This window comes from Lutjanus erythropterus, chromosome 13 (genome assembly GCF_056507025.1).
Source record: "Lutjanus erythropterus isolate fLutEry1 chromosome 13, fLutEry1.hap2, whole genome shotgun sequence".
NCBI classification, from domain to species: Eukaryota; Metazoa; Chordata; class Actinopteri; order Lutjaniformes; family Lutjanidae; genus Lutjanus; species Lutjanus erythropterus.
This window is the reverse complement of record NC_139329.1, coordinates 10,518,958-10,543,888: the sequence shown is the minus strand read 5'-3', so window position 1 is coordinate 10,543,888 and position 24,931 is coordinate 10,518,958. Positions and strand designations below refer to the sequence as shown.

General features: G+C 39.8%; 1 protein-coding gene across 1 annotated transcript in view; it reads left to right on the top strand.

Moving 5' to 3' along the window:
* The window catches only part of cdh13 (cadherin 13, H-cadherin (heart)), a 452,332-nt gene that overhangs the window by 293,774 nt on the left and 133,627 nt on the right, over positions 1-24,931 (top strand). Inside the window, exon 8 of the mRNA XM_084734875.1 lies at positions 225-403. Within this exon, the coding sequence (XP_084591001.1) occupies positions 225-403 (179 nt within the window). The remainder of the gene's footprint in view (positions 1-224; positions 404-24,931) is intronic.

Genomic DNA, 24,931 nt, shown 5'->3' with positions numbered 1-24,931 from the left:
CCCTCCTGTTTTATTTACATGGTGTAAAATGCAACCATTAAGACTTTGAATTGAACCTAATCTGTTTTGCTCTTAACCCATCGATCTACACAGGAGCAAAGAAATTCCTGCTGTATCTTCTAAAATTGCGTTTTGGCCTATTTTATTTCTGACACCAGTATTATTGTATATGACAAGTATGTTTGAGTTCAGACTCAACCCCGTCTTTCCGCTGCCTTCTCCAGGAACCACAGTGATGACAATGATGGCGTTCGATGCGGATGACCCCGGCACAGACAACGCCGCGCTGCGCTACAGCATCGTCAAGCAGTCGCCCGAGAATCCCTCCTCGAACATGTTCAACATCGATGCAGAGAAAGGCGACATTGTCACCGCCATCATCCCTGACTTACTTGACAGAGAGGTGGGTTTATTTGGTAAAAGTGTGTGTGCATGGTCCAAGTGGAGTGTGAGTTGTTGCTGGACAGGTTCTTGTCACAAACCTTACACTGTATGTCACTTACATGTCACTAATCCCGCAAGTGAATGTTGTGAAGAAAGTGTGTATAAGTGTGTGTGTGTGTGTGTGTGTGTTTGCTAGATGCCACCTATATGTGCGTGTGTCTTTGTGAGAATGAGCGCTGGTGCGTTCCGATGAGCAGGCGCAGAAGCCAGACGAGTGTCTCTCCATTTCCCCGTCTAACCAGAGCGAGACAACAGGATGATTGCTTTTTCAGCAGGGTGACGAATGCCAGAACATCGATTGGGTTCGGTGGTGGAAGAGGAATATTAGCTGTTGTCAGACACTTAGCGCATAGTTTAATTGAGGTGATACACACTGATCCGCCGGCTCTGGTGGTGTCCAACAAGCCTGGCTGAAAACCTCCCATCCGGAACTGCTGGAACCATGGCGGCTAACCGCCCTGATGAGCCGCTCCCCGAGCTACAGTAAACTGTTTAATAGAGGTGTAATTGATTAAAAGTACGGGGGAATGAGATGTAATCAATGCAGTGAGCACTGCTGGTGCTGTTTTTTGTGAAGTGATGGAGAGATTGAATGATTCAAGAGCTGCATGCTGATCTCTGCGATAGAAAAGTGAGACTTTTGAGGCATATCACTTCCAGGATATTTTAAAAGATAACACTCCATGAAGAGAAATAAAACTACAGCACTTCTCCACCACCCGCCTGCAGCCAAGATTTATTACAACCACTAACAGGCTGGTGTTGGAATATGCAGTTGAATGCCTTTGAAGAAGGCACGTAGCCAAATTGTCAGCCTGTTTGTGGCCTCAATAAATCTCTGAAAAAAGCAGATTCTTCCTATCACTTTATTTTCAATTGGCAGTATATTCTTGAAGTTATTAGTATGTCCTTCAAAGTCACCAAGACCTCAGACCTCAGTTGGTCGTCTCTATACATCGGCAGAATCACATCGCAGTCATGTTTGATTATTTCACTTACACCACTGATGCAATGAGCACCGTAGGTGGCGGACACACACGGTTTGTCCTGACACATTATTTTCAGTTCACTGTCATTGGGAGTTGTCTGGACAGGGCTGGTCGCACACCTGTTCCTGTCAGCTTTCCATCTGTTTTGATGCACAGACATGGAGAGATTTTTGTTATTATCTGTTTAACCTGTTGGAGACATTTGTTAGTTTTTTTGAGATTTGCTTGCAGCCGTAGTAATGGGGCCAGTGATCTCAGTGAGTGTTCTTCCACTGAAAAAACATTTAAAATACAACTGTGTTCAGCGGCGAAGATGTTTGGAATATGCAGGACTCAATCCCCAGTTTTAAGGCTGATTGTGCTGAGCTTGACTCATTAAGTCACCACATCAGGCCTGGTTCTAGAACAAAATGACTTAGGGTGCATCTGAAATTATTGGGGTGCACTAGTAGTTATAACGTGGGCTGCAGGTATAGTGGCAAACCACAGTGGCAAACAACACCAGGCTGCTACAGTATAACTATACAGACCTCTACACACATCAGAGTAACTTCGTATTCTGTTTTTTTAATGAAGGGGCCATCTGGTTACCAGGGCTCATTATAGTCTCTTTTCCAACTTTCTTTTTAGCAAAAGTTGCTCATGTTTTATCCTTGAAACACATCACGGTGCAAACATTGCTGTATAACATTAATTACTAAAGCATATAACCATATAGGAGGTGAGATACATCACAATTATTGCTTAAATAGCGCCAGTCCAGTGTAATCATAACCAACTCAGTTTCTCTATTTTTTATTTCCATCATGATTAATTGTTAACTACTTGATGGAAGATCACTCATCTGTCTTTGGGAACAGATTTGTGGTGATGTGTGTTCATGTCACGGCGCTCTGAACCATCCAGACATTTCCTGGGGTTAAAAACTTCAGTGTGCTAATTATCACACTTAACTGAGATTGGCACAGCACCTTCTGAGCTTTGAGATCAGTGATGTGAAAGTCTAAGAGAGTATTTAATAATCACCACACCCGCTGATTTATATTCACCTCCACTCAGCCATTTGACACATCGCGCTGCCTACCTACCACCTTGCGCTTGGCATTTATTATTCAACTTTCAAATGAGGATGCAAATATTAAAAATGAGGATGCAATGCATGCGTTTTCACCTTCATGTAACCAGGTTTGGACCACATCCTCCTATTAGTACAGACTTATTTGTTGCTCTTTATACAACGTACAGTAGTAAGCACAATTTCTTATTTTACCTTAAGAACATTACAGTGTTCTGGGAGCTTCTTGTATTTGGGACACTTTATAGAAACCTCAAAAGCATTTAAATTACATCTTTGTGCAGACCACATTTCACCTATAGTGACATATGCCTTTTTAAGGAATGTCATGGTAATCAGTACTGTCTCTTTTAACCTGCAACTGAACATGGTGACATGTTGACATTATAACTGCATTTTATCTGTCTGAAAAGAGGGTGAAAAGAGGCCTTAGACACTCAGATCAACTATCACCCAGTTTTCAATGTTGAAATCCCACACTGGGATACACCTGTGTGCACAATTACAGGCAGAAGTGATGTTGCAGTCCATGAAATGTGTTTCTTTTCAAATTAATAATATATAGGGTTTTTTTTTTTTTACTAAACAGCTAAACAGCTATGACTAATCCATGTGTATGGTGCTGTGCCTCTGTGGTATTATTGTAATTGAAGATGTGGCCACCTAGAAGCTGTATCAGCCTGGAGCAGCATGTATGATTGTCTTTATGTTGTATCTACAAGTATCTATCCTGTTCCATCTCCACACGGATATAATTTATTAGTGTACTGGATTTTTCAAAAATGTCCTCTGGGGTTTTAGCAATAGTCCAGCCGCAGTGCAGCATCTATGTGGGAAAAAAAGAAAGAAAAGTGAGACTTCTTCAAAAGCACAGTCAGTCAGCAGAGCCAGATGGAAGTGCAGAAGGCATAAGTTTTAAACTGTCCTCCTCTAGGTCTAGAGAGATTTAAACCCAGCCACTTCAGCACATTCTCATAAATATGGCTCCGGCATGACACCCATCGATTCCATCTGCCATCCAGGCTATAGTTTTTGAGGACAGCATGTCCCACATATGTATGTGTGCAGTGTGCACTCACTGTATTTGTGACAGTGAAAGCGACACCAAAAAACAAAAAAAACAAAAAAACAAAAACAAAGAAAAAGCGAGAAATGGCCAAACTCTGCCCCTTCATTCTCCAAATTCCTAAGACATAATTCAGGTGGAGCTCTAAGTGTATTTGGATAGACACCTCACCTACCCTGGGGAAGCAGAAAGCAATCCGGAGAAAATTGGACAATCAATTTTGTGACATTGAAATCAGTTTGATTTTCCCTCTAGTGCTTTCTCTGAGGCGTAAAATCCTGTCTTGATATGCACATTTATTCCACCGCACTGTGTTTTTCTCCTCACTTTGCCTTCGACACGTCTCCCCTCACTGTCTTCTATTATTCTGACACACGATGCCGTTGGATCAATGGCAGGCTGTAATTTTTGACAGCTAATATTGCTGGGGGTATGAGGCCATTTTCATAAGTCTGAAAAGACAGAGAGGTGTTCATATCTTTCATTTGATGCACGCCGAAATCTCTCTTAATCATCAGAATACTGTTAGAAGAAATCTATCTACCTGACAAAAATGTCCATCTTAACCTGTTTTCTTAGAGGATCTGAAAATTTCTACTTTTGGGATAAGGCTGTGCTGTGTAGCTGCCACATGCACACACTTACTCACACTAGACACTCTGGAATTTAAATCTGATTAGGTCTAACAGGGAATAAATTTGACTGGTAATGAGAAAGAAAAGGGTTGAAATCTCACTGATATTAATAAGCATGTTCCACCCTCTTTGGCCTATGTGAAGGCAAGCGTATGGCAGCTTGACAGAGGCAACGTGAGAGGTGTTATGTTATCTCTCTGAGAGATAGAAGGGAATTACGTTTTGTTCCTGTGTGTGATTAAGAGCGTGTATCCATGAGTGTAGGCTGGTGAGAGTAACTCTGCTTAAATTAATAAATCAGCTTTTCAGAGAAAAGAAAACATCATCACAGATGTGAGTCAGGGAGGAACTTCCATCACAGAGGCTGAAGACGTCTTGCTGATCCTGCATAATGCAGAAAAACTTAATCCCAATATCTCAGCCGGCTGATTTATCAGTCAAACCCTAGTTTCTTCAGTCAGCTGTGCTTTCATGCACCACCTCCCATTGTCACGGCCCCGACCGCAGTACATCCTTTTCATAGGATTGTGAACTGTGAGGAGGAGAGATGTGAATCAGGAAAGAAGTTAGGAGAGCTGCGAAGATTTAGACTGGCAGGCAGGCAGGGCACGGTAAATTTCCCTCCAGTCTCCAAAATAACAAGGCTCCTCTGAGCATGCTCAGGTCTCCTGATGTGATTCATTTACAACAAGCTACACTATAGGCCTATTCAATTACTTTTTAGAAGGACCAGGTTTTTATGAAAGTAAAGTGCCAAGTATGCAATCCAAGAGCGTGTTGTCTTAATAAACATAATGTTGGATTTAGCATCTTTTTTCATTTAGTTTTACTCCTCTAAATTCCCTCTGCTCAAACATCCTGAGTTAAATCTTTTTAATACAAAAAGTGTCTCTGTGCTTTAAGGAGCAATATGTAAAAACTGCAGTTGAGTACGCTGTCCAAATAGATGGTATATTGAATAGTTTGAAGCCCTGTTTAACATTCAATCTATGGTTGAAGTGAGTTGCGTCCCCCCACCACCTCCTCCCCACACTCAAGGAAGCTCAGGCAAGCAGCAGGAACATTTTAACCCGGGGACGCCGCGGCTGTAGTGTTGTTGTCGGAGATGCCAGTATTTCAATTTAGCATACTTCCTTAATCTCTGATGACATATCATGGTCATTTTATGGTTTATTATAGTAAATATAGCACAGATTTCTCCTTTAACAATAGACACAACCAATGAATGATTAGCAGGCTTATAAAATGATTGTCTAATAAACATTGTAAACACCCATGAACTTGGAATGTTAGCAGGTTATATAAATAAAATCATAAGTATATACTTTTTTCATATTTATAAATGATCAGTTTAACAGCACACACACAAACTCAGAAAGTTGGCCTTAATGCAGGATGAGGACCAGGGTTCTCTGAGAGGTAATAACATATAAAAAAAAAAAAAAAATGAAATTGGAGTGCCGAGGTTACTGGCTTGAACTTCATGCAGAATATATTCAGAGTTACTGTACAATGATAGAGTGATCACATTTCCTAGACATACACACAGGCACAGACACACACACACACACACACACACACACACACACCAGTCATTGTGATCTATTTCAGTGTATGGAGTGTCCATGTGCAGGCAGGCTGTAACCAGAGAGGACAGACTGCTAATGGCAGTGTGACTTTCTGACTCTCTAATGCTCTCTGGCCAATCTGGAAGCTGTCACTGCTAAGGATAGCCAATCGATGGAGTCGGCCGACCCCTCCATCCCCTTCCATGTTCGACAAAGGTGAATTACATGGAGATAAAATGGATGTCTCTCTGTGTGTATGTGTGGAATTGTGATGTTTATATTCAGGTAGATAAAACTGCATGTTTCTTTTATTTTCAGGTTTGTTTCTTTGCCCCCCTCCATCTTTGGAGATATGTTGTGAGTGCTTGTTAAATCCATATTTTTTTTCCTGTCAGACAGAAAGCACTTCTGAACAACCAATGCAGCACAGCAACATGTTTTGTTTTTCTTTTTTCTTTTTTTTTTTCCCCAGAAGGTGACTTTCAGATAGAACAGCAGTGCTCAACAATAACTATTGGAAAAAAGATTTGCATCTGAAAAAGACAGTCCGACAAAAGCACTATTCTTCACTCTGAGTCAGTTGAATAGTGTGTAGCCTGTTGTACTGTATATATTAAGAACAACCTCTGTTGACAGGATAGGTTTATAATGTTAGACGCTGATGCACACGCATCATCTGTCAGCAAACGATCTTTGGTTGTGTGTTGCGCATATGAAGCACTCACTTTCCTGCTCTGTATATCCGTCACATCAGCACTCCGGTTGCCGTCAAAGGTCTGTTTCTAAATGTAAGACGATATAAATGTATCTTTTTGTTACCATAGTACATAACTGTACCTGTTTGATTGCATTTATTGCTTTTATACTTAATTATTACTAACTAGCTCTGAAAACAGAAGTCTAGGAAGAAATAATGTCAAGTAGACATTCAAATGTACAACAGTAGTACTATTTTTTTTTAAAGGAGCAATATGTAACTATTAGCAAATTGGAGCCACAGGCTTTATATTCAAAATCAGTAGGTTGAACTCCTATTACGATCTATAGTTAAAGTGAGTTGTTATTTCAGCCCCTCCACCCCATACTCGAGGAAGCTCAGGCAGGCTGCAGGAACACTTCAGGAGCACAAGACGGAAACAGCATTGTAATGTGACAGTTAACAGCTATATGATACAGACAGGCTAGTGTATACTGACATCCAATGAAAAAATGTATTCTGATACAGTTGCTAATTACCTGTTAAAAAATGCAAATAGTAACCTAATCCAAGTATCACAATATTGAAGTATTGTAATATATGTTTTATGTTTGTTGTTTAATTTTATTGTTTGTCCAGATATTTTTTCCTCTGTTATGCACAAATGCATACTAATACACGTGAAATGGGCAAACCTAAACACAAACAAAATGCTGTGTAGTCTCATCATCTAATCAACACATTTGGGTGATGCTGTTGTACTGTAAATGTGTTTTAGGTGTTTCCACACACAAACCTGACTTCAGCTGAATAATTGCCCCACACAGTTTGACGTGTACGTCTTTCAGGTGGTGCAGGGCTGGATTCGGCCAGCTGGGCTTGACTTTGACACATGTGCATTACATGATCATTTATGCCTTGCTAGTACAAATCCAGAGTGACAGACAGATGGATGAATGTACACAATTATCCCAGATCTGCAGTAAAGTAAGTAATGGTGGCTGTAAGCAAAGTGACCCACAGTGTTTGTTTGGTGTGACCTTGGCAGTGTGCTCCCTGACAGTATTTGGCTGATAAGAAAGCTTATCCAGTCTAATGGCTTATTTGGCTCGGTGGCCAGAGTGGCTACATGCCTCGTGCGCTATGTGATGAATGACAACTGAGGCTTTGGCAGGTTCCACTCTTCAGGAAAACTGCATTCATTTTCTCCGCTTTCAGTGTTGTGATTCTTCCCCTCGTCGCGCCTGTTCATCGCATTGTTTTCTCGCTTATTTTCATTTGGTGTTATTTTCTCTTTTTGTCTCCCTGCCTCACTGTCTATCTCTGTTTTTCTTTTTCTTTTTTTTTTTTTTTGTTTCTGTCGGCCTCGCCTCCCCTTCGCTGTCAACACTTCACTGTGGACATCCAATTACTTGCAGGTCATAGCATAGTGATTCCATTCAGAGCAGCGCCATTCAGCGCGGGCCCTCAAACAGCCATTCAAATTACATCCTCGGCTGCCTTCAGAGTTGCCGCTCTGCAAAATGTTGTTTTCAAACATTTCTGGGGCCACCACCTAATCTGATCCCCCAAACATAATTGAATGTCAGTCGTCACATAAAGATGCTTTCCTCTCTTCAATTAGCGTCTCGTTTCCGCGTGTCACGGCGACGAGACAAAGCAGACAGAGAAATATTTACTCCTCTCAGGTAGAGGCAGGGGAGAGTTATTATATTATGTCATTTATATGCAAATAATACAGCACAGGGAACACATTGATAAGATTTCATTACAGCAGATCTGATGTGCACTTCACTTTATAAACTTCCTTTCATTCCCCTATTATGATCTGGAGATTGGAATGGTGCGAGTAGATGAGGTGTGTGGAGAGAGGTGCAGCCGAGTATGGACAGAGGTATGAGGCCCTCAGGGTGGATAAAGAGAAGAGAGGCATGGGAGCCCAAGCCTAGAGTCGGTGTGAAGAGGTGCAGCACGGCCCGTGAGGTGACCGACGAGAAGGACGAGTGATCAGAGAGCGAGTGAAGTGCCGGTTCAATATCTGCTAAAAGATGCAGCCTCCAGTCGGCAGCTTAATGGAGAAGTGAGACCGGGGGAAGGTTCGCGGGTGCAGACAATTTTTAGCAACAGCACAGTGATTTTATTCATCGCAACAACAAAGAAGCCAAAGCACTTTGTATTCAATGCCGAGCGAGATGTTTTTTCAACCATATCTGCAACCACAAGCTTCAGAGTTGTGTAGAAGTAATTTAAAGATACAGAAGTGTATATCTGCAAGAACTGAGAGAATCAAGACCTACAGTATATAAATGAACTACAGCCAGTGTAGTCTACAAGTACTGTGAAATATATTCATAGATCTTTTTACCTTTCAAAAAGCATCAATACAGAATATTTTTCTATACCTTGACGCATCCTGTATGAAGTGTCTCATGCTTTAATGCTCTGAGCCTTATGTGCATGTAGAGAGAAGAGGGTGCTTGCTGGTTTTCTCTCCTGAAACTGATCATTTTGCTGATGATTAACATAATGATCTTTTGAGATTGATCTGTGTTTCTCTTTTAATTTAGTCACTGCAGACAGTACATGATCTTGTGTGTGTGTGTGTGTGTGTGTGTGTGTGTGTGTGTGTGTGTGTGTGTGTGTGTGTGTGTGTGTGTTGCTGGTCTCCAATGACCTCAATATCTGAAATATTTCTCATAGGCTGCTAAATTAATTCAGATAGGGACTATATTAACAATGTAGATCATCTAGAATATGTTCAGGATAATACATTATGCAAAGAAAATGTGAATTTTATTGTGAAATCATGGCATGTTACTGATGATTATAATATGAAATTAAATTGCGTGTTTACATATATGAGGTTTGACTTAACTTAGTTCTTGTCAAAGGACATGTAATAAAATGTAATAAGATGTTATTACATTTTGTACTATAAGATGTCATACAGGGATTTAATGGAATCAGCTACTTTTATGTTTTATTCATTCAAAATAATTAAACTTAAAATTGCTAGTATTTAATTTCAGAACATTTCAGAAGTCATGAACATGAGTTCTTGAAGTTCTTGAAGATATATAGTTAACATATTAGCAGACATCCCATCATGCATTGTCTGTGGCCCTTGTTTTTTACGGTTTGAAAGAGAAATCATGGTTGCTTGTTTTCACAATAATGAAAACTATGAATCATGATGAAGGATACTATTAACCACGGTCTCTACCCCGTCACACTTAAAATACAATAAATTCAGTGGGACCAGTTTCACATATTGTCTTGGTGCCAGTGCTGGAACACTGGTAGCTCCAACAGGAGCAGCTGCAGTTGTAAGTAAAAATAAGTAAAAATTTTAAAGGAAATCAAATTTATCAGATTTGTCAGTGTGGCTGAATGGTTCATGGTTCAGCTTAATATCTTAAGCTTATTGAACATGTTTTCTCAAGTCCAGCAAAATCACTATTACATTTATTTGACTGGAGAGGTTCATTTGTTTTGAATCATTAGAAAATGACCTCAACTTGTCAGATTTTTAGGCAGCCCAGACACTAACATTTTTGGGTTAAAAAACATAGTTTATTTTTAATGTGTATGGTAAATTTGTTAAAGGTCCCTTTCAGTCATGTTTTAAGAAATGCAAATGTACCTTGTCTCATATGTTTTTTTCCCCAAAAAAGAAAGCCTAATAAAAGAACATAAAATTGCATCTAGTCCTGCAGAACCTATAAATATGTATATATTTGTCATTTCAAAGGTCTAACTGCTCGACAGAAGATGTCTCCTACTTCACTATAAAGTCCATTTGCAGCATATGTGCACTGGACCAGAACTGGCAATATCATGCTCAGAAGTACAGTGTTTAACTGACATTGAAGCTGTAAGCAGAAAGAATTTATCCTCCTTCAGCAGAAGAATAAGCAAAGTATAGCTTTGTATTTGCCCTGTTGACACGTGGATACTGCATGTTTTTTTTCCCTCGCTCCTGTCTGTTGCTTATTGTTCTGTGTGTATTGTAAGAAGTGCCCTGAGTTCCCTCTGTAGCCTTGTGTGTATGACAAATACAAAAAACATTCAGTATTATGAAGATAATAGTCCTTGTTCATACTACTTTGCAGTGGCTGGTGGTAAATGCAAAACCTTATCTTAGATTATATATGTGACACAGATTTGTTCCATACAGTGTCTTTTCAGGCAAATCTTTCTCAAGAACAGCACTTTCTATGACAATGGCTTATATTTCCATTCAGACACTTGAGGTTGCTGTGATAGTGATATTTGCAACTGTAAAGCAACAGAGGTTTAATTGTGGTTTAATAAGAAACTTGCCTCCAAGCTGATAATATTTTCCTCATTAGTTGTTAACTAAACTCAGCTCATTACAGTTGGACATAAATATACTCAACATAAATATAAACCAGCACTTTTGTTTTCACTCCCTGTCTCCTTGAGTTGAAGACTTTTTCTGCGCACACAAAATTCTGTTTCTTACAAATTTTGTCGACAAATTTGTTCATGTCTGTTTCGCATATCTTTTTCCAGGAAGGCAAAGTCATGGCCCGCTCTGTTCTGCTTCTGATTGGCCAGTACTTGTTGTTGATTGGGTTGGTTAGGTTTAGGTATGAGGAGTGATTGGTTAGGGTCAGGGTAACAATCAGGCAGGTCATGATTTTGTCCTCCTGGGAAAAAGATGTGGTATCTGTAGCCCTATATTTGTTACCATTTTTCAAGATCAAACAGCACATTTTAGTGGACTTGTGACCAGTCCAAGATCCACTTGTGCAGTGATCCTGCTGTTGAACCAGGGTGTGTATGTGCCACACCAGTCAGGCTGATGGATCATCCTGGTAAAGCAGAAATCCTCACTAATAGGGATTTTAATACATTTGTGAACAGAATTTGAGAGTAATGAACCTTTTGTGTGCATGAAAAATAATAGATTTTTACTTGAAGTCATAAAAAATGTATATATATATATGTCTATGCTATGTCCACAGCTGTACTTTTCAATTCATTTAGCTGTTTTAATAACTCAAGTTCAGCATGAGCGACTTGTAAAGTAGTTGGAGTTTTTTTTTATCATGCAGAAACAAGAGAAAACAAGTCACATCCCTCTCACACATTGTCACACATAGATGACGACTTTAACACAGAAAACAAGTCCAGAAAAAGAAAGTGAAACACTTGAGTACATTACCAAGAGATCCCATTATAAAGAGTGTTACTGCAGTGTCTCCTTATGTGATGGCCAGTAGCCAGAGTTCTGGCAGCTGTAATCAATACAGTGTAGTTGGTGTGAACCCAACCACCTCACGCTCTCTTGTTCTTCCCTGAAATGAACAAGGTGGACACCGTTCACAGGCATTGATGAAATACGGCACCCCTCCTTTCCTCCTCCATCTCCTTCCTCTCCTGCTCCTCCTCCTCCTCCTCCCTCCTCTCCCTCCTCTATCATGCCTCTGTCCAGTTGCATTAGTGAGGAAATGAGATTCCCCCTAATTAATTAGATCTCTGAGTGCTAAAGATGAAGATTACATCCCAATGAAGGTTAGAGGTGTCAATCACAGTTTTTTTAGGCTGAGCATTCCTCAAGATAAATTGAGCCCCCTGGGCATTCTGGGTAAAAGTGTGTGTTGTTAATCTTATTTTTTTCCCCCCGTTGCTTTAATTGAGTATCACCGACAGTAGTCAATGAAAGACTGGGACCAGAGAGAACAACAATGTAGAGAATAATTCTCCAGAAGAGCAGACACGAGATGCTCTGTTGGAGGAGACGAGTTGAGGGAAAATGGAAATGAGAAGGATGAAGGTGAAAAATGTGATCATTAAGACACTAAGCGGATAGAACAAGAGAGGGGAATAAGACAAGACAAATTTAATAGTAGAGGTAAAAACAAAGAGAGCAGTGGGAGTCACTCAGGGACAAATGATTTTGCATTAAAATAATGTGAAAATTTAATGATCGATTTGACTTATGAATTATGAAAGTCCTGATGCACACTTTAATTGTTGCCAGTTGGTTAGACCTGCAAGTGAGCAATTAGGTAAAATGCTTGAGGGGTTTGGTGGACTGCTTTAGGTCAAATGTCCAGATCATTTTTCATTCCCTGTCTGTCTCTGTAATGCTGGTTAATCTGAATAGTACCTCTGAACATTCAGTGTTTACCGAAATCTGATCAAATTTTCTCTGGAGATACATTAACATGGTTAGAAATGTTACACCCAGCTCAGAATTGTGTCAATCAAAATGGATTTGGCTGTTTTTAGTTTTTTTTTTCCAGTGCAGTGCCACACTAAACTCCTACATCAGCCCACATTAGTATGCTTTATGAGTAAGACTCACGTTTTAATGCTTTCCTTTATTATCTGTGATGTGAAAACATGCGATTTCTATGTAGTAAAGTGTGTGGCCTAATGCTCATAGTTCAGGTTTAAAGAAATCCCAGTGCACTATGGAGTGTGCAGGCAGGTGACACACTGTCTGCTACCACAGTCCTCTATTGTAATTAGCTGTCTCTGCTTCCATCACAGGTAGTTTTGTGGTATGTGGTGAGTTTGAGACTCATTAGCTGCCATGCTGTTGCACTTCTTTGTGTACAACGACTAAGGCAAAAAAAAAAAAAAAAAAAAAAAACTTGGCATACACTAATACTATAATCAGATCTGGTACTGGGCAAAATCACTGGATTGGATATCAGCTGGAGAGAAAAATGCAATCCAATACAATTCATTTGACTAATTTATCACATGAATGTTAAACCAGACTTGGAGAGCAACAAGTGACACAAATGACTAACACGTAAACAGTAGCTAGAATGTGAGTGAGACCTGACTGCAGCGCCGTCATCGTGAAGAAAAAATCAAAACAGCAGCCATTTAAATTATGTTTTTGATGTTTGAATGTTTCTGACCAGTCAAAAATGCTGCTGAAAGCTCTGTATGTGGAACATGTTTAAATAAAAAGAAGCAGCAGTGTTCTCCTCTTGCACAATGTTGTGTAATGTAAAGCTGCTTTATGCACCAGCTGTCACTAAGCTTCCATCTATGGTCCAAAAAAGGGTGTCTGTGGAGCTGACCGCCCTCCTCATAAACTTTACCATGGTTTTCTTCACGTAAGCAGCCAGCTATCTAGCTAACTGGGTAGCCTCGCTATTTAAAAACACCTATGTGATTGTAAAAATAATCAAAATGCTATCTAAAGAGTAATCCAGACTACATTCAAAGCAAATGCTAAAATATGAACAATATGTGCAAACTGAACTGTAAAAAGTGAAGTATTTTATTAACTTGGGGATGAAAAAACACTCGGGTGACCATAGACTTCTATTGCTGGTTTGACAGTAGAAGCTAAGTGACAGGTGGTGAATAAAACAGGTATGTGACACTACATTGTGCAATTGGAGAACTGCATAACTGAGTCATGGTGTGTATTTCTTCCTGTAGGGTCATAGAATGTTTCACAGTTTGAAAATGATGTTTTTTAGATGGCTAGGTCAAGCAAACTGCCTCCGTACAAATGTATTATTAACAGTTTTGTTGTTTAACAGAGGGGGAGAGACTGTATTGGATTGGTATCAGGATCTGCAGATACCTAAGGTTACCATATCTGTATCTGCATCACACAACCCTTTAAAAAAATCAAGAACCCAAACTTGTTTTCCAGCCACTAGTTTCACCCTCTTTCATCAGTTAACCACCAGTGCATGTTGTCAAGTGCATTTTTTTTTTTATAAGTGCACCAGCTAATATGAAAATACATTTATGATTCCCCTTATTCATAAATCCTGATTGAAACACTGCATTTTTGTAAGCCTCTGTCCGTCCGTTTTATCCAGTGCTGTCAAGTACAAGTACTGTGACTGAAATATTACTAAACTATAAGTAAAATTACTGGTGTTCAAATTATTGTTCCCAAAAACTATTAGAAGTGTAAGTATGGCAGTACAGCTGATGTGTAATCCAGAATCAGTAGCTGGCACTAAATAGTAAGAGGTTTCTCTTTCTCCAAATCTTCAGTCTAAATTGGTCTGCAAACATGTGCCTCCTGCAGAGTTTTTGTGAGATGTGAGATGGTTTTTATTTGCAATTAGATAGCCTGATTGGTTACAAAAATGCAGATGAAATTTCTGGATAATTATTCAAATTTTAGGTCTACTCAGTAATGAATAATGATTTTATAAGTAGTGAAGTGGATTACACAGTGTAATGCATACGTACAAATAAGACTGCAGACTTGAAAAAGTATAGTGCAAGTTCTTCCCCAAATAATTACCCCTTCCCCTGGTTTTAACCTGTTATTGTATTGCAAACTGACTGAAAAACTGCTCAGTCAGCTGAAGTTTCTCCGACTGATTATTTGACTCAACGACTTTCAGGGGGCAGCCCTAGTTAAGAAAAAGTCAGAATAATGTTTTTTTTTTTTTTTTTTTTTCTTATGAGCAAATAAAGTGGCAACTAAGTCATGTCGTCCCTTGTGGTTTGCAAGAGCACAGTGACTTTCTGCTGTGTACATTCAGTAACCTGCTTGGCATCCCAGAGTGCTGTAATGACTTTTCCAGCATCCATTATTTATGTCCGTGTGGCACAGGGGTAGAGACACTGCAGCAGCACAATCTGTTCAAAGTCTAAAACTTCACAAGCTGACAGATGACGGAAAAGTTTCCACTGACAACCAAATTGCCTCTCATCAAGCTGTGATTAAAGAATTACATCTGAGAGAATGAAATAAAACTTGAAGGTTCTGTGTTGAAGAATATACAGAAACAGTAATAACGTCTCCTTAAAGGACACTCTGCAATTTGACACATAATGGTGGTTCATCTGTGAGAAATGTTGTATAATGTCCTCTGTGACTCTGGTGTGAACTTTCTATCTCTCTGTTCAGGTTTGAAGAGAAAATAGAACAGAAAGTCTATGTTACAGACTGACGGTGTAGAGAATTGTAGAACGGTGTGGGAGTTTACTAGGGAGATGTAACAAAAAGATTTGATGGCATTGTGGGAAATGTAGTGTTTAAGGAGCCTGACCCATCCTAGAGACTAAAAGGTGGAATATCTCACCCTCTGCTGCTTTGACAATTCTTTTTGTCCGACCCAGGACTGCTCCTTTAAAGGGACAGTTCATTTCTTTTTCCTCTGGCTTTAATCTATCCATCTAGATTATTTTGGTGTGAATTGCCAAGTTTTGGGGACATCGGCTTTATCCACATTTGGAAAACTCAACCGCAATATCCAGAAAATCATGACCCAAGATTATCTTGAGTAACCAGGTCATGATTTCTGGAAAGAGAAGCTGCTGCTGAGCTTTTCAAATGTATTTTTTGGCACTTTCAGCACTGCAAGCCGAGAGCCATTTAGTCCTATTAAACTCGAGAGAAGGCGGACACCTCTCCGGCGGATATCTCCAAAAATCTGCAACTCACACCAAAACTTTATAGATGGATAAATAGCACTATAGGCCAGAGGAAAAATATCTATTCTTGATTTTGGGGTGAAATCTCCCTTTAAACTGCTATTCCATCTCCTCACACCTTATTTCCCCGTACTCTTTTTCAGGTTTCTTGCTTGAGTTCACAACCTTTTAGTTCTGCTAACGAAAAGGCTGGCTATTATCATGAGGCCATTCAGTTTTACTCAGGTACTGGCTGATTCTCACTGAAAGCTGCTCTAACCTCTTTCAGCCATTTTGCAGGCACAGAGAGTCTTGCATGAATAATTCTTACAAAAATATAAGTTAATTATGCTTAATAATATAGTGTAATGAAAGTAAGAAGATAGGAAAGGTCCATAATTATAATCCTATGTATGTATTTCGCCCCAACTAATAATACCAAAATTGCTGACCTCTATCCTGCTGCTTTTGGAGGTTTTTAAAATGCATAATTTGTCTAAAACAAACAAAGCAAAAGTAGCAATAGATGCAAAATATTATAGGGGAGCTCAAATATTGGCTCACTGAAATTACTATGCGCAGTGGAAAAAAAAAACACAAGACCTTTTTAAAATTCAGAAGTAATCTACGAGAGTGGAGAGTTCTGACTTTTCCTGTGTCCTAAGGAGGTATTGAAAGGGCAGCGGAGAGAAGGAGGGAGGAAAGGACAGGAGGGTGAGACCTGAGAACTGAGAGAGTGACAAGCAGAGTGAGGCACGCAGGTGGAGGGCGGAATAATTAGGGTGAGACAACTGCGCGCCGCTCGCAGGGGAAGCGTCTATGCTAAGTGGAAGTGAGGGCTCCGGTAATGTCAGGGAGGTCCTGGTGACGCTCCGCTGTCATTAGGCGCAGAGAGAGCTCCGACACTCTTACCTCCCTCTTGACGGCTCTTTCTCTCCCTCCGTCCTGCTGTCCTCACGAGCCGTCCCCGCTGCTGTCTCCCCCTCACTCTTACATCCCCTGTTTTTTCCTATCCTCATTGACCTGAGGATAAAGAGTATTTGTCAACAGCTCTTACTCTCCGGTGAACCTCCCCTCTACAATAGCCCTTCAGGCGAGAATTAATTTCACCCTGTCTCCATGAGAAAGTGCATTGATTGGAAAAGTTTGTTGTTGTGTGCTCAGTACTTTTTTTTATTGTTCCCTTTCCCATGCCACTTTCTCTTTGCTGATGAAATTCAGCTTGGTTCATTGCCTCGGCTAAAGCAGACACAATGCTACTGAGGCCTATCTCTCTTTAGGCGACCATCTTTAACAGCCTTGGTGTATAGATCCCTCCATCTACACCCCCTCCTTCAGGAGAGATGTAGATCTGCACCTTCAATTTGTGTTGTTTGATTCCACTGTAAAAGAAAGGAGGAAGTTGGCATTAGCAGCATATGTACAGAGGTCATACACCAACTCCCCTCCCGGAGCCCAGCAGTGGGATTGTGTAAATTGGCTTTTATTTTGTTAAGCCCACTGCCCACTGACTGTCAAATAGGGAGTTAAACGATCTGTCTTGCCACTTTCCGTTTAATCTATTTGTAGCTGCAGTCTGAGTCAGAGTTGGATTGAATGCACTCAAACTAGCATCATCTTCCTACTGTTCACTGCATGTCTCTCTCTACTTTCAGAAGCGCTATTCTCCCTGGACGTAAATACAAAGCAATCACTGGTTTATTTTTCTATCTTAAATGTCTGCATGCGTTGTTTTCAGCTGAATCCCACAGGCAGCTGAAGATGACTAGGGAATAAGACCACAACCACAACAGTGTGCAACATAAATAAATGTAAATATTGCAAAGATCAATACTGACTGTCTGTGTTGGTGTAGTTTTTGTTCTAGGCATCTCTATATTCTGTGAAGGAATGCTTGGCCAGACTAATATTCTGTCTCACATATTCCTAAGAAAATGCAATTAAAATGATGATCATGAAAAAAACCTCGATTTTCATTTGCACATCAGACCTCTTTAAAGGGTAACAATGGGAACAACAATTTTTGAAATTGGCCCAGTATTGAGCGAGAGCGCTGCAGCTGGCAGAAGCAAAACAGAGCTACAGATTAATCCCTCCAGGCAACTGTGTACTGTAAAAGTACGTCCACTAAAAGTGTTTGTTTTTTGCCACTTGCAGGTCCAGATTGTTGTTTTAGGAGTCTGTCAACATTATGGAAAGGATCTCTACAGAGATAGTTTTTTTTAAAGACTAAGTTAGGTTTTCTTTTACCAGAAACAGCTGTTTTATCACTCTAGCCAACTCACCAGGCTCCCTTTAGAAAACAGCAATTTTGTCACCATCCTCGCTATTCAAACTCAACAGAAACTAAATAAAACTCACCAACAAGTCTCATAATTCCACTGTTCCAACTATCACCAACTTTGCTTTAGTCAAAATAAACCCTTTATTTACTGCGTTAGATGTGAGAATACGGGGAGAGGTTAGAAATAAGAGAAGGAGCAAGCAGAAATGCAGTGTATTTTCACTTTTGAGTATTTTCACTTTTGAATATGAAGTTTATGGTGAGTTTTATTTTGTTTCTGTGCACTTTCTCCCTCAAAACTGGATCAGTCAGAAACATTTGTATTTACATTAATCGCTTATGCACAAAAACATGGGAAAATGGGTTGAAAAGTACAGAAGTTTCTCTGTATTTTGCTGTATATTGTTAGCTAATGAATTTCAATTAACATAAAAGTTCAACATTAGGGAAATATGTTTAACGCGTTGCCTACAGTTAGATGAGAGGATCAGCACCACTCTCATGTCGGCACCGTCAATATACTGTAGATGTATAAGTTACAGCCTACAGTCAAGTTCACTTAACTTAGCATGAAGACTGGAAACAGGGGAAGCAGCTAACAAAGCTCTGTCCCAAAAGTACTAAATGTACCTACTGGCACCTCTAAAGCTCACTAATTAACATGCTGTATTTTCTTTATTTAGTCCACACAAAAGCCAAAATGTAAAAACAAGTACTTCGTGGCCAGGAGCAGTATCTTCCTGGAGTCTCTGCTGGTTTCTTGGCATCAGGCTCCAGGCCAAGACATAGTTCACCACTTAAGAAAAACAGGGAATTGTTTTAACGCTTTTTTTTTTCATGGATTAAGCAAATAAGATACAGTGTGTTAATTAGTGAGTGTAAGAGGTGTTGGAAGACAGAGTTTGTTACCTTTGGACAGTGCCAGGATAATCAAGGCATTCTGAGTACTGAATAATGACGTCTTTTCAAAGGGCCTGTGAGGCCAGAGGCACAGAGTGAAGAGACCTCCTAGTCTCTCTGAAAGCTGGAGATACAGTATCCCGCGGCTCAGGAAGCCTGTGGAGCTACACGGCAGCCGCGCTGAGAGACAGTCACCACAGAAACTTCCTCTGAAGTTTGTTCAGTGGAATGGAGTCAATATTTGGCCTTTTTTTTTTTTAAAGTATAAATCTGGGGACGGAGGTTTGTGTGGAAGCCTCAGCCCGGCTGTCAGGGAGCAGCTCTGGGTTCTGGCACTGACCTGCATGGATGAATGTACGCCTGATAAGTCCTGTGGCCTCTGGGCCACGCAGATAAGAGCAGCAGCCTGACAGAGAAAAACACAACACAAGTTACTCACAAACTCACCATGTGCAAATGGATGGTCTACCAAAACACACACACAGACATCATATAATCACCTGTATGAACACCTGTAGCCACCTTTTTGAGAGGCGACTATCTCTTTGTCATTATTGATCATGTTATTGACAGACACAAAACTCCTGTTAAGGCCTGGTTACATCAGAAAATGCTACAACAAAATTATTTGTGAGTCTATTTGGCTTTAGAAGCTTGTCAACACATTGACTCCTGTTAGGGCCAGAAAGTGAGCTAATGTTGCTAACTAGCTAACACGCTACCCAGCTGTGAACATGCTTCTGATAAATCACAATAACTGTTTTCTATTTTCTCTATGCATTTTACTCACCCTGGGATTTTGCCAGAGATGTGGACACCAGTCACATGACTTTGACTCAGGTCACAAATTTGATTCAACTCGACAAACTCAAAAAAGATTTCCAATTTGACTTGTAGCAATAATTCATGACTTCACTTAGACTTAAACCTTTTCACTTGAAAACACCTGATACCTTCCACAAACATAATTTTGTTGTCTGTCTTGACTTGAGATTAATTTGTGACTCGTAAAATAATTATTTGGTCCCACCTCTGTATTTTTGGGATTGTACATTCTTTAATTAAATAAAGAGTTTTATTAAAGAAAAAAAAAAAACATCTGAGCTAATGAGCTTGCTAACCTGATAGCTTGGTGCAATCTATTAATTAAGTTTATTCAAAATATTTGTACCTTTGACTCTTGTCTCATTACTACTGTATTTCTCTTTTATGAAACAGTTTATACTGCAGCAATGGAAGGGGAAATAAAAAGGGATGGTGCATTTAATATGCTACAATAACATCCTCCATTTTGTTCACCAAAGATGAACTAGACACAAAAAATTCACATAGATTTACTTCAACCCCCCGAGAGAATCCTCAGATTGTGGTGATTAATGTGAAAGTTGAAAATCATATTTCACTGTTAGTATGTGGGAGTCCTAAAGCACTGGAGCCTTATGATGAATATTAGGTGATATTTGCAGCCCTTCAACAAAGGAGCAGCTTCACATTTTAAAAAGTGGAAGAAAAAAAAATTATGCACCAAGTTGACATTTTCATCACTTATATTATAAATATTTTATTGTAACACATAAACCTGAAGGAAATCAGGAAGTGCACCATCTGAAAACTGCCATACTACCTGTCAAAATAGAAGCTTAAACTACGAGACTTTTCATTTTTTCATTGAGATGACAACCATGCCATAAACACTGTGATGGTAAAACCTCTCGAACTGATTGGCTTGTCAACAAGAAGGATTAGGGATCATGCTGTGCGCCCCCTCTCTTGGTAATTTTAGGAGAATAACTGATGTATTAATCACTCCATTCTGGAATCAAGTGACCACCTGAAGAATGACTGCCTAACTGTCTCCAACTCGCACGCCTCTATGAAAACTAGGCCACAGAGAAAATGAATTCCTCTGTGGCGATAACACACAAACCTGCCTGGGAAATGACATACATACAGCGTAGCTTTGAGAATTCTTTATCTACCAGCTTCACATTCTTCCCAGTAAGTATTGTACAATCTGGAAAGAGGTTCATCTAACAAAAACGCCTATATTCTCAGTAGAGATCAGTGATAATATATGATTAATCCTGACTTAAAGAACGGTTAGAAGAGTGTAATGGATGAGGCAACGGGAGCACCTGTCTCAGTGAAAACTGGTACAGAAGTCCTCAATAATTGATTATAGCAATGATTTCCAACAACCGTGTCTTGTATCTGTTTGTGTGTACAGAGGAAAGATGCTTTGTGACACAAATGGATAGCTCTCAGCTGCTGATGTTAAAACATACATATTAAAGGAGGAAGTATAGATACTGGCTGGAAAAGTATGCAGTCTGTGACAATAAAACTGGCATGGTTCTACTCTGCCACAGTGGCTTTTTTTTTCTCCTCGTGCGTCTGTCTGTTTTACTGAAGTGGGAGGAGAGGCTTGAGGGGAGCGCGTCTTCAACGATCAAACAGTGCAGTTTAATTTTGGTGTCAAGGATTATGGAGATTTGAACAGATCCTATTCAAAAGCTTACATACTCTTTGTGGATGATGCGTTGCCCAATTTGACTTTGATATAAATCCCTCAAAGAGAAAAAAGAAACTTGCAACGTTTCTCATTTGAACTATATTAAACACATGTAGCTGCTGTGTGAGTAATTGTGAACAAATATTGAGCTGTCAGTGCTGCATGTACAATAATGTGGAGGACAACAGTGGAGGCAGTGGAAGGATGCCTGAGATGAGAGGCAGGCAGATGCCTCATTCTCAAAGCCTAAATGTGTGATTGTTACTTGCATGAAGCAACAGGCCTTCTACTGAGGTCCTGGAATAAAAGAACAAACACAGACAAAAAAAAACATAACAAAGGAAATGTTCATTGCCAGGGACATTTTGCTTCATAAATTGTACAAATACAAGAATGTCCGTAATTAAAGGGAGACATTGAAAACGGACAAAAGTGCAAACAGCTTACTCTGACTGATATGTCTGTTTATTTTTAGGTGAGGTGTGAGGGGCATTTGGAGAAGGAGGTGGGGTGGGTGGATGGCTCAAAGAAGCACAGGAGAGCAGTTTTTCAAACCTGGATGAAATTAAAAGTAAACGTAGAGTAATTTAAAATTTTAAGTAACTTAAAATTTAGTTATTAATGTCCAATGGATCCCTCCTGTTATGCGAGTGATGTCACATCTGTCACCTGACAGAAGGAACATAGTTATTTTAACCCAAGCCAGGATCTTTTCTGACCATTTTACAACATAAACCATGAGTGTAATTTCCCATAAATAATGTCATGTGACTTATGTCATGCGATTTATAAAACATACTTAAGGTCCAGTAAGTCTGTTGCTGCCAGTGCTCTCCACCAGTAATATATGTTGTTTTGGGATGTGCTGGAAAAAGTGCTCCGTCTTTCTGTAAAATCTGGATACACAGAGAATTCATTATAAAGTTACCAATTACAAAAAGAAAAATACAATCAATTGAAGTCATTGTGCATAAGATTGTCATTGATCCTTGTGCAGTGTGTTCAGCTTGACTATGCCAGACAATCTGGCTACTTTCTTAGACACTTAATGGTCAAATTAAGCCTGAAGCAGGATGTGCTGCTGGCAGCAGTCCCTCTCATTAAGAAAGAGACAAGCCTCAGTGTTTGCCATGAACCTGAACTCATGAGAAAGTTCTTGTTTTTCATTTTTTCTGCACTGTAGGAGGAAATTATTCATGTTCATCATTTAGATGCAGATGGCACTGAAGCTGAGATAAAGTTGATGATGCAGGGTGCCTTTGTGTCTCCGTCTATTGAGGGCTAAAGACAGGGGAAAAGTGTCACTATGAAATTAAAGACTCAAGAGAAAACAATTGTCCAGAGCATTTTTTTGGATTTTGGTGGATCGATAGATGGTAATTTTACTGATGGCCATCATGTCTAAATTTGTATAATGATACAGTCCTTACAATTTAGACAATGAAGCAACAAAAGATAGGTCATGCCATAATTTTGAATAAAGGACTGTAAGTTTTATGTAAACACTTAAGTACCCATCCTGCTATGAAGTAGAAATATTCCCAATACTGTGCATCATATATGTTTGAAAATAGGAATTACCAAGCAGTCTTACAAAATAATATATTCATCAAAACATCATAGTCTTCATAAAACAAACCTCAACGCCTCCTGATTGGCATTATGGAAGTTGCCATCTTGGTTTTGTTTTACACCCAACAGAACAGATTATTGTCTTTAATGGGAGACCCACAACTGCACTGTAGTGCTGCCCTGAGATTCTTTTAGTCAAACATTTTTTTTTCTTTGTCAGTCAGTGAGCATTACAGTTATGGTATGAAACAGGTAAAAGCAGAGGGAAAACATTTCAATGAGGAATAAATAAATAAACAAGAATGAATAAATAAATAAGGGGACTCATGTTTTATAGTTTTATATTACATGTTGCGTTTATTTGAAAACTGACTCACTGATGAGAGAAGGTGAAATGAGTGGTTGGTAACAAAAAAAAAAGTTTCAGCACTTGCTTTTAATTGCAACGTGTTACACAGAGCAGTGCAACAACATGACAGGGTGTAAACTTTACAAACCAAGTCTCTAACTCACTACAAACCACAAAACTTCCTGTGATGGAGGCAGAGAAGAGCCTGTGAGCCACAGCCATACGGACGCACAACAGAGCACACAGGACAGGTGACGCTTGCTTTTTAGTCTGTGTTTTTTACCACTGACGGTCCGTGGATTGTTATTCTGAGTGTCTTTGGAGGGGAAAGGAAAGGAACTTTATGGACAGGCTCACAAAAGTGAGAGACCTTTTTATTAAAGAGTACATTTAACCAGAAACAGCTGATTTATTGTTCTCACCAAACTCATCTGGCTCTTTCATCATCATTGTCAGCTTCATTCAGACTCGATAAAATAAAATAAAACTCAACAAACTGTCTTGGGCTCACCTTTTCACTGTTCCAAAAATCACCAACTCTAGTTGAGAAATGCATATTCTAGTGTTATCACAATGTAATCTAGGTGACAGCAAAATCTAAAAACCCAGAAAACTGAACCACTTTGATTGTCCTCTTTCAACATCGCAGCCAATAGATCTAGCTCTCTTTTTCTTATTCTTGATCATAACCACAGCACTCCATTTAAAGGGTTAAAATCCCAAGGCTGAAGCTATTTTAGGGCAGTGTGATTCTGAATATTGATGAGTCAGATTGCCAGTGGTTGGTGAGAATCAATCCAGTTGAAGAATGGGAGTGTCGGAGCTGCTGTGGCTGTGGCCAAGTCGTTGTGCTGCTTCTCAGTAGGCGGACGTGAGAAGCCTCCCTAAGCACCTATCTGCCTGCATCTGTATTCCCTGCCTGGCACCCAGCAGATGCTGATGGACCCTCAGAGTTGGGCAGATTTACATATTGGTGAATCCAAACAGGTGCATGTGAAATAAAGCATGGCAGGTCAACAGCTTGTTGGAGACAACGTTGTGCTTAGAGGGACACCTATCAAAGAAATGGACGACCAGCTTGGGCTCTGTACATCAAATTACAGCATCAAGCATGTGTGTTCAGCAGCGTTATAAGCCTGAAACCAGTGTGGGCACCATAACATTAATTACTGCCCTGTTTGGTAATGCCAAAGTGTGCGTGCATGCGCGTTTCTCAAGTACAGCACAGACATTAAGCTGAATCATTTTCTGTGCCTCTAGCAGGTGACGTTGTGTGTATCCTCTATTATGCAGGCCGAGCAGGATTTGTCCTAACTTGACGTGTTTGTGTGTGTGTCTCAAAGAAAGTAGCTGTTTCATTAGACTCTCAGAAGGAGTCCTGGTCCCATACAGCTGGGCCAGCAAAGACTCAGTGCAAACACTAGCATACAAATTGAGCTCCATTTTTATCCTTGCT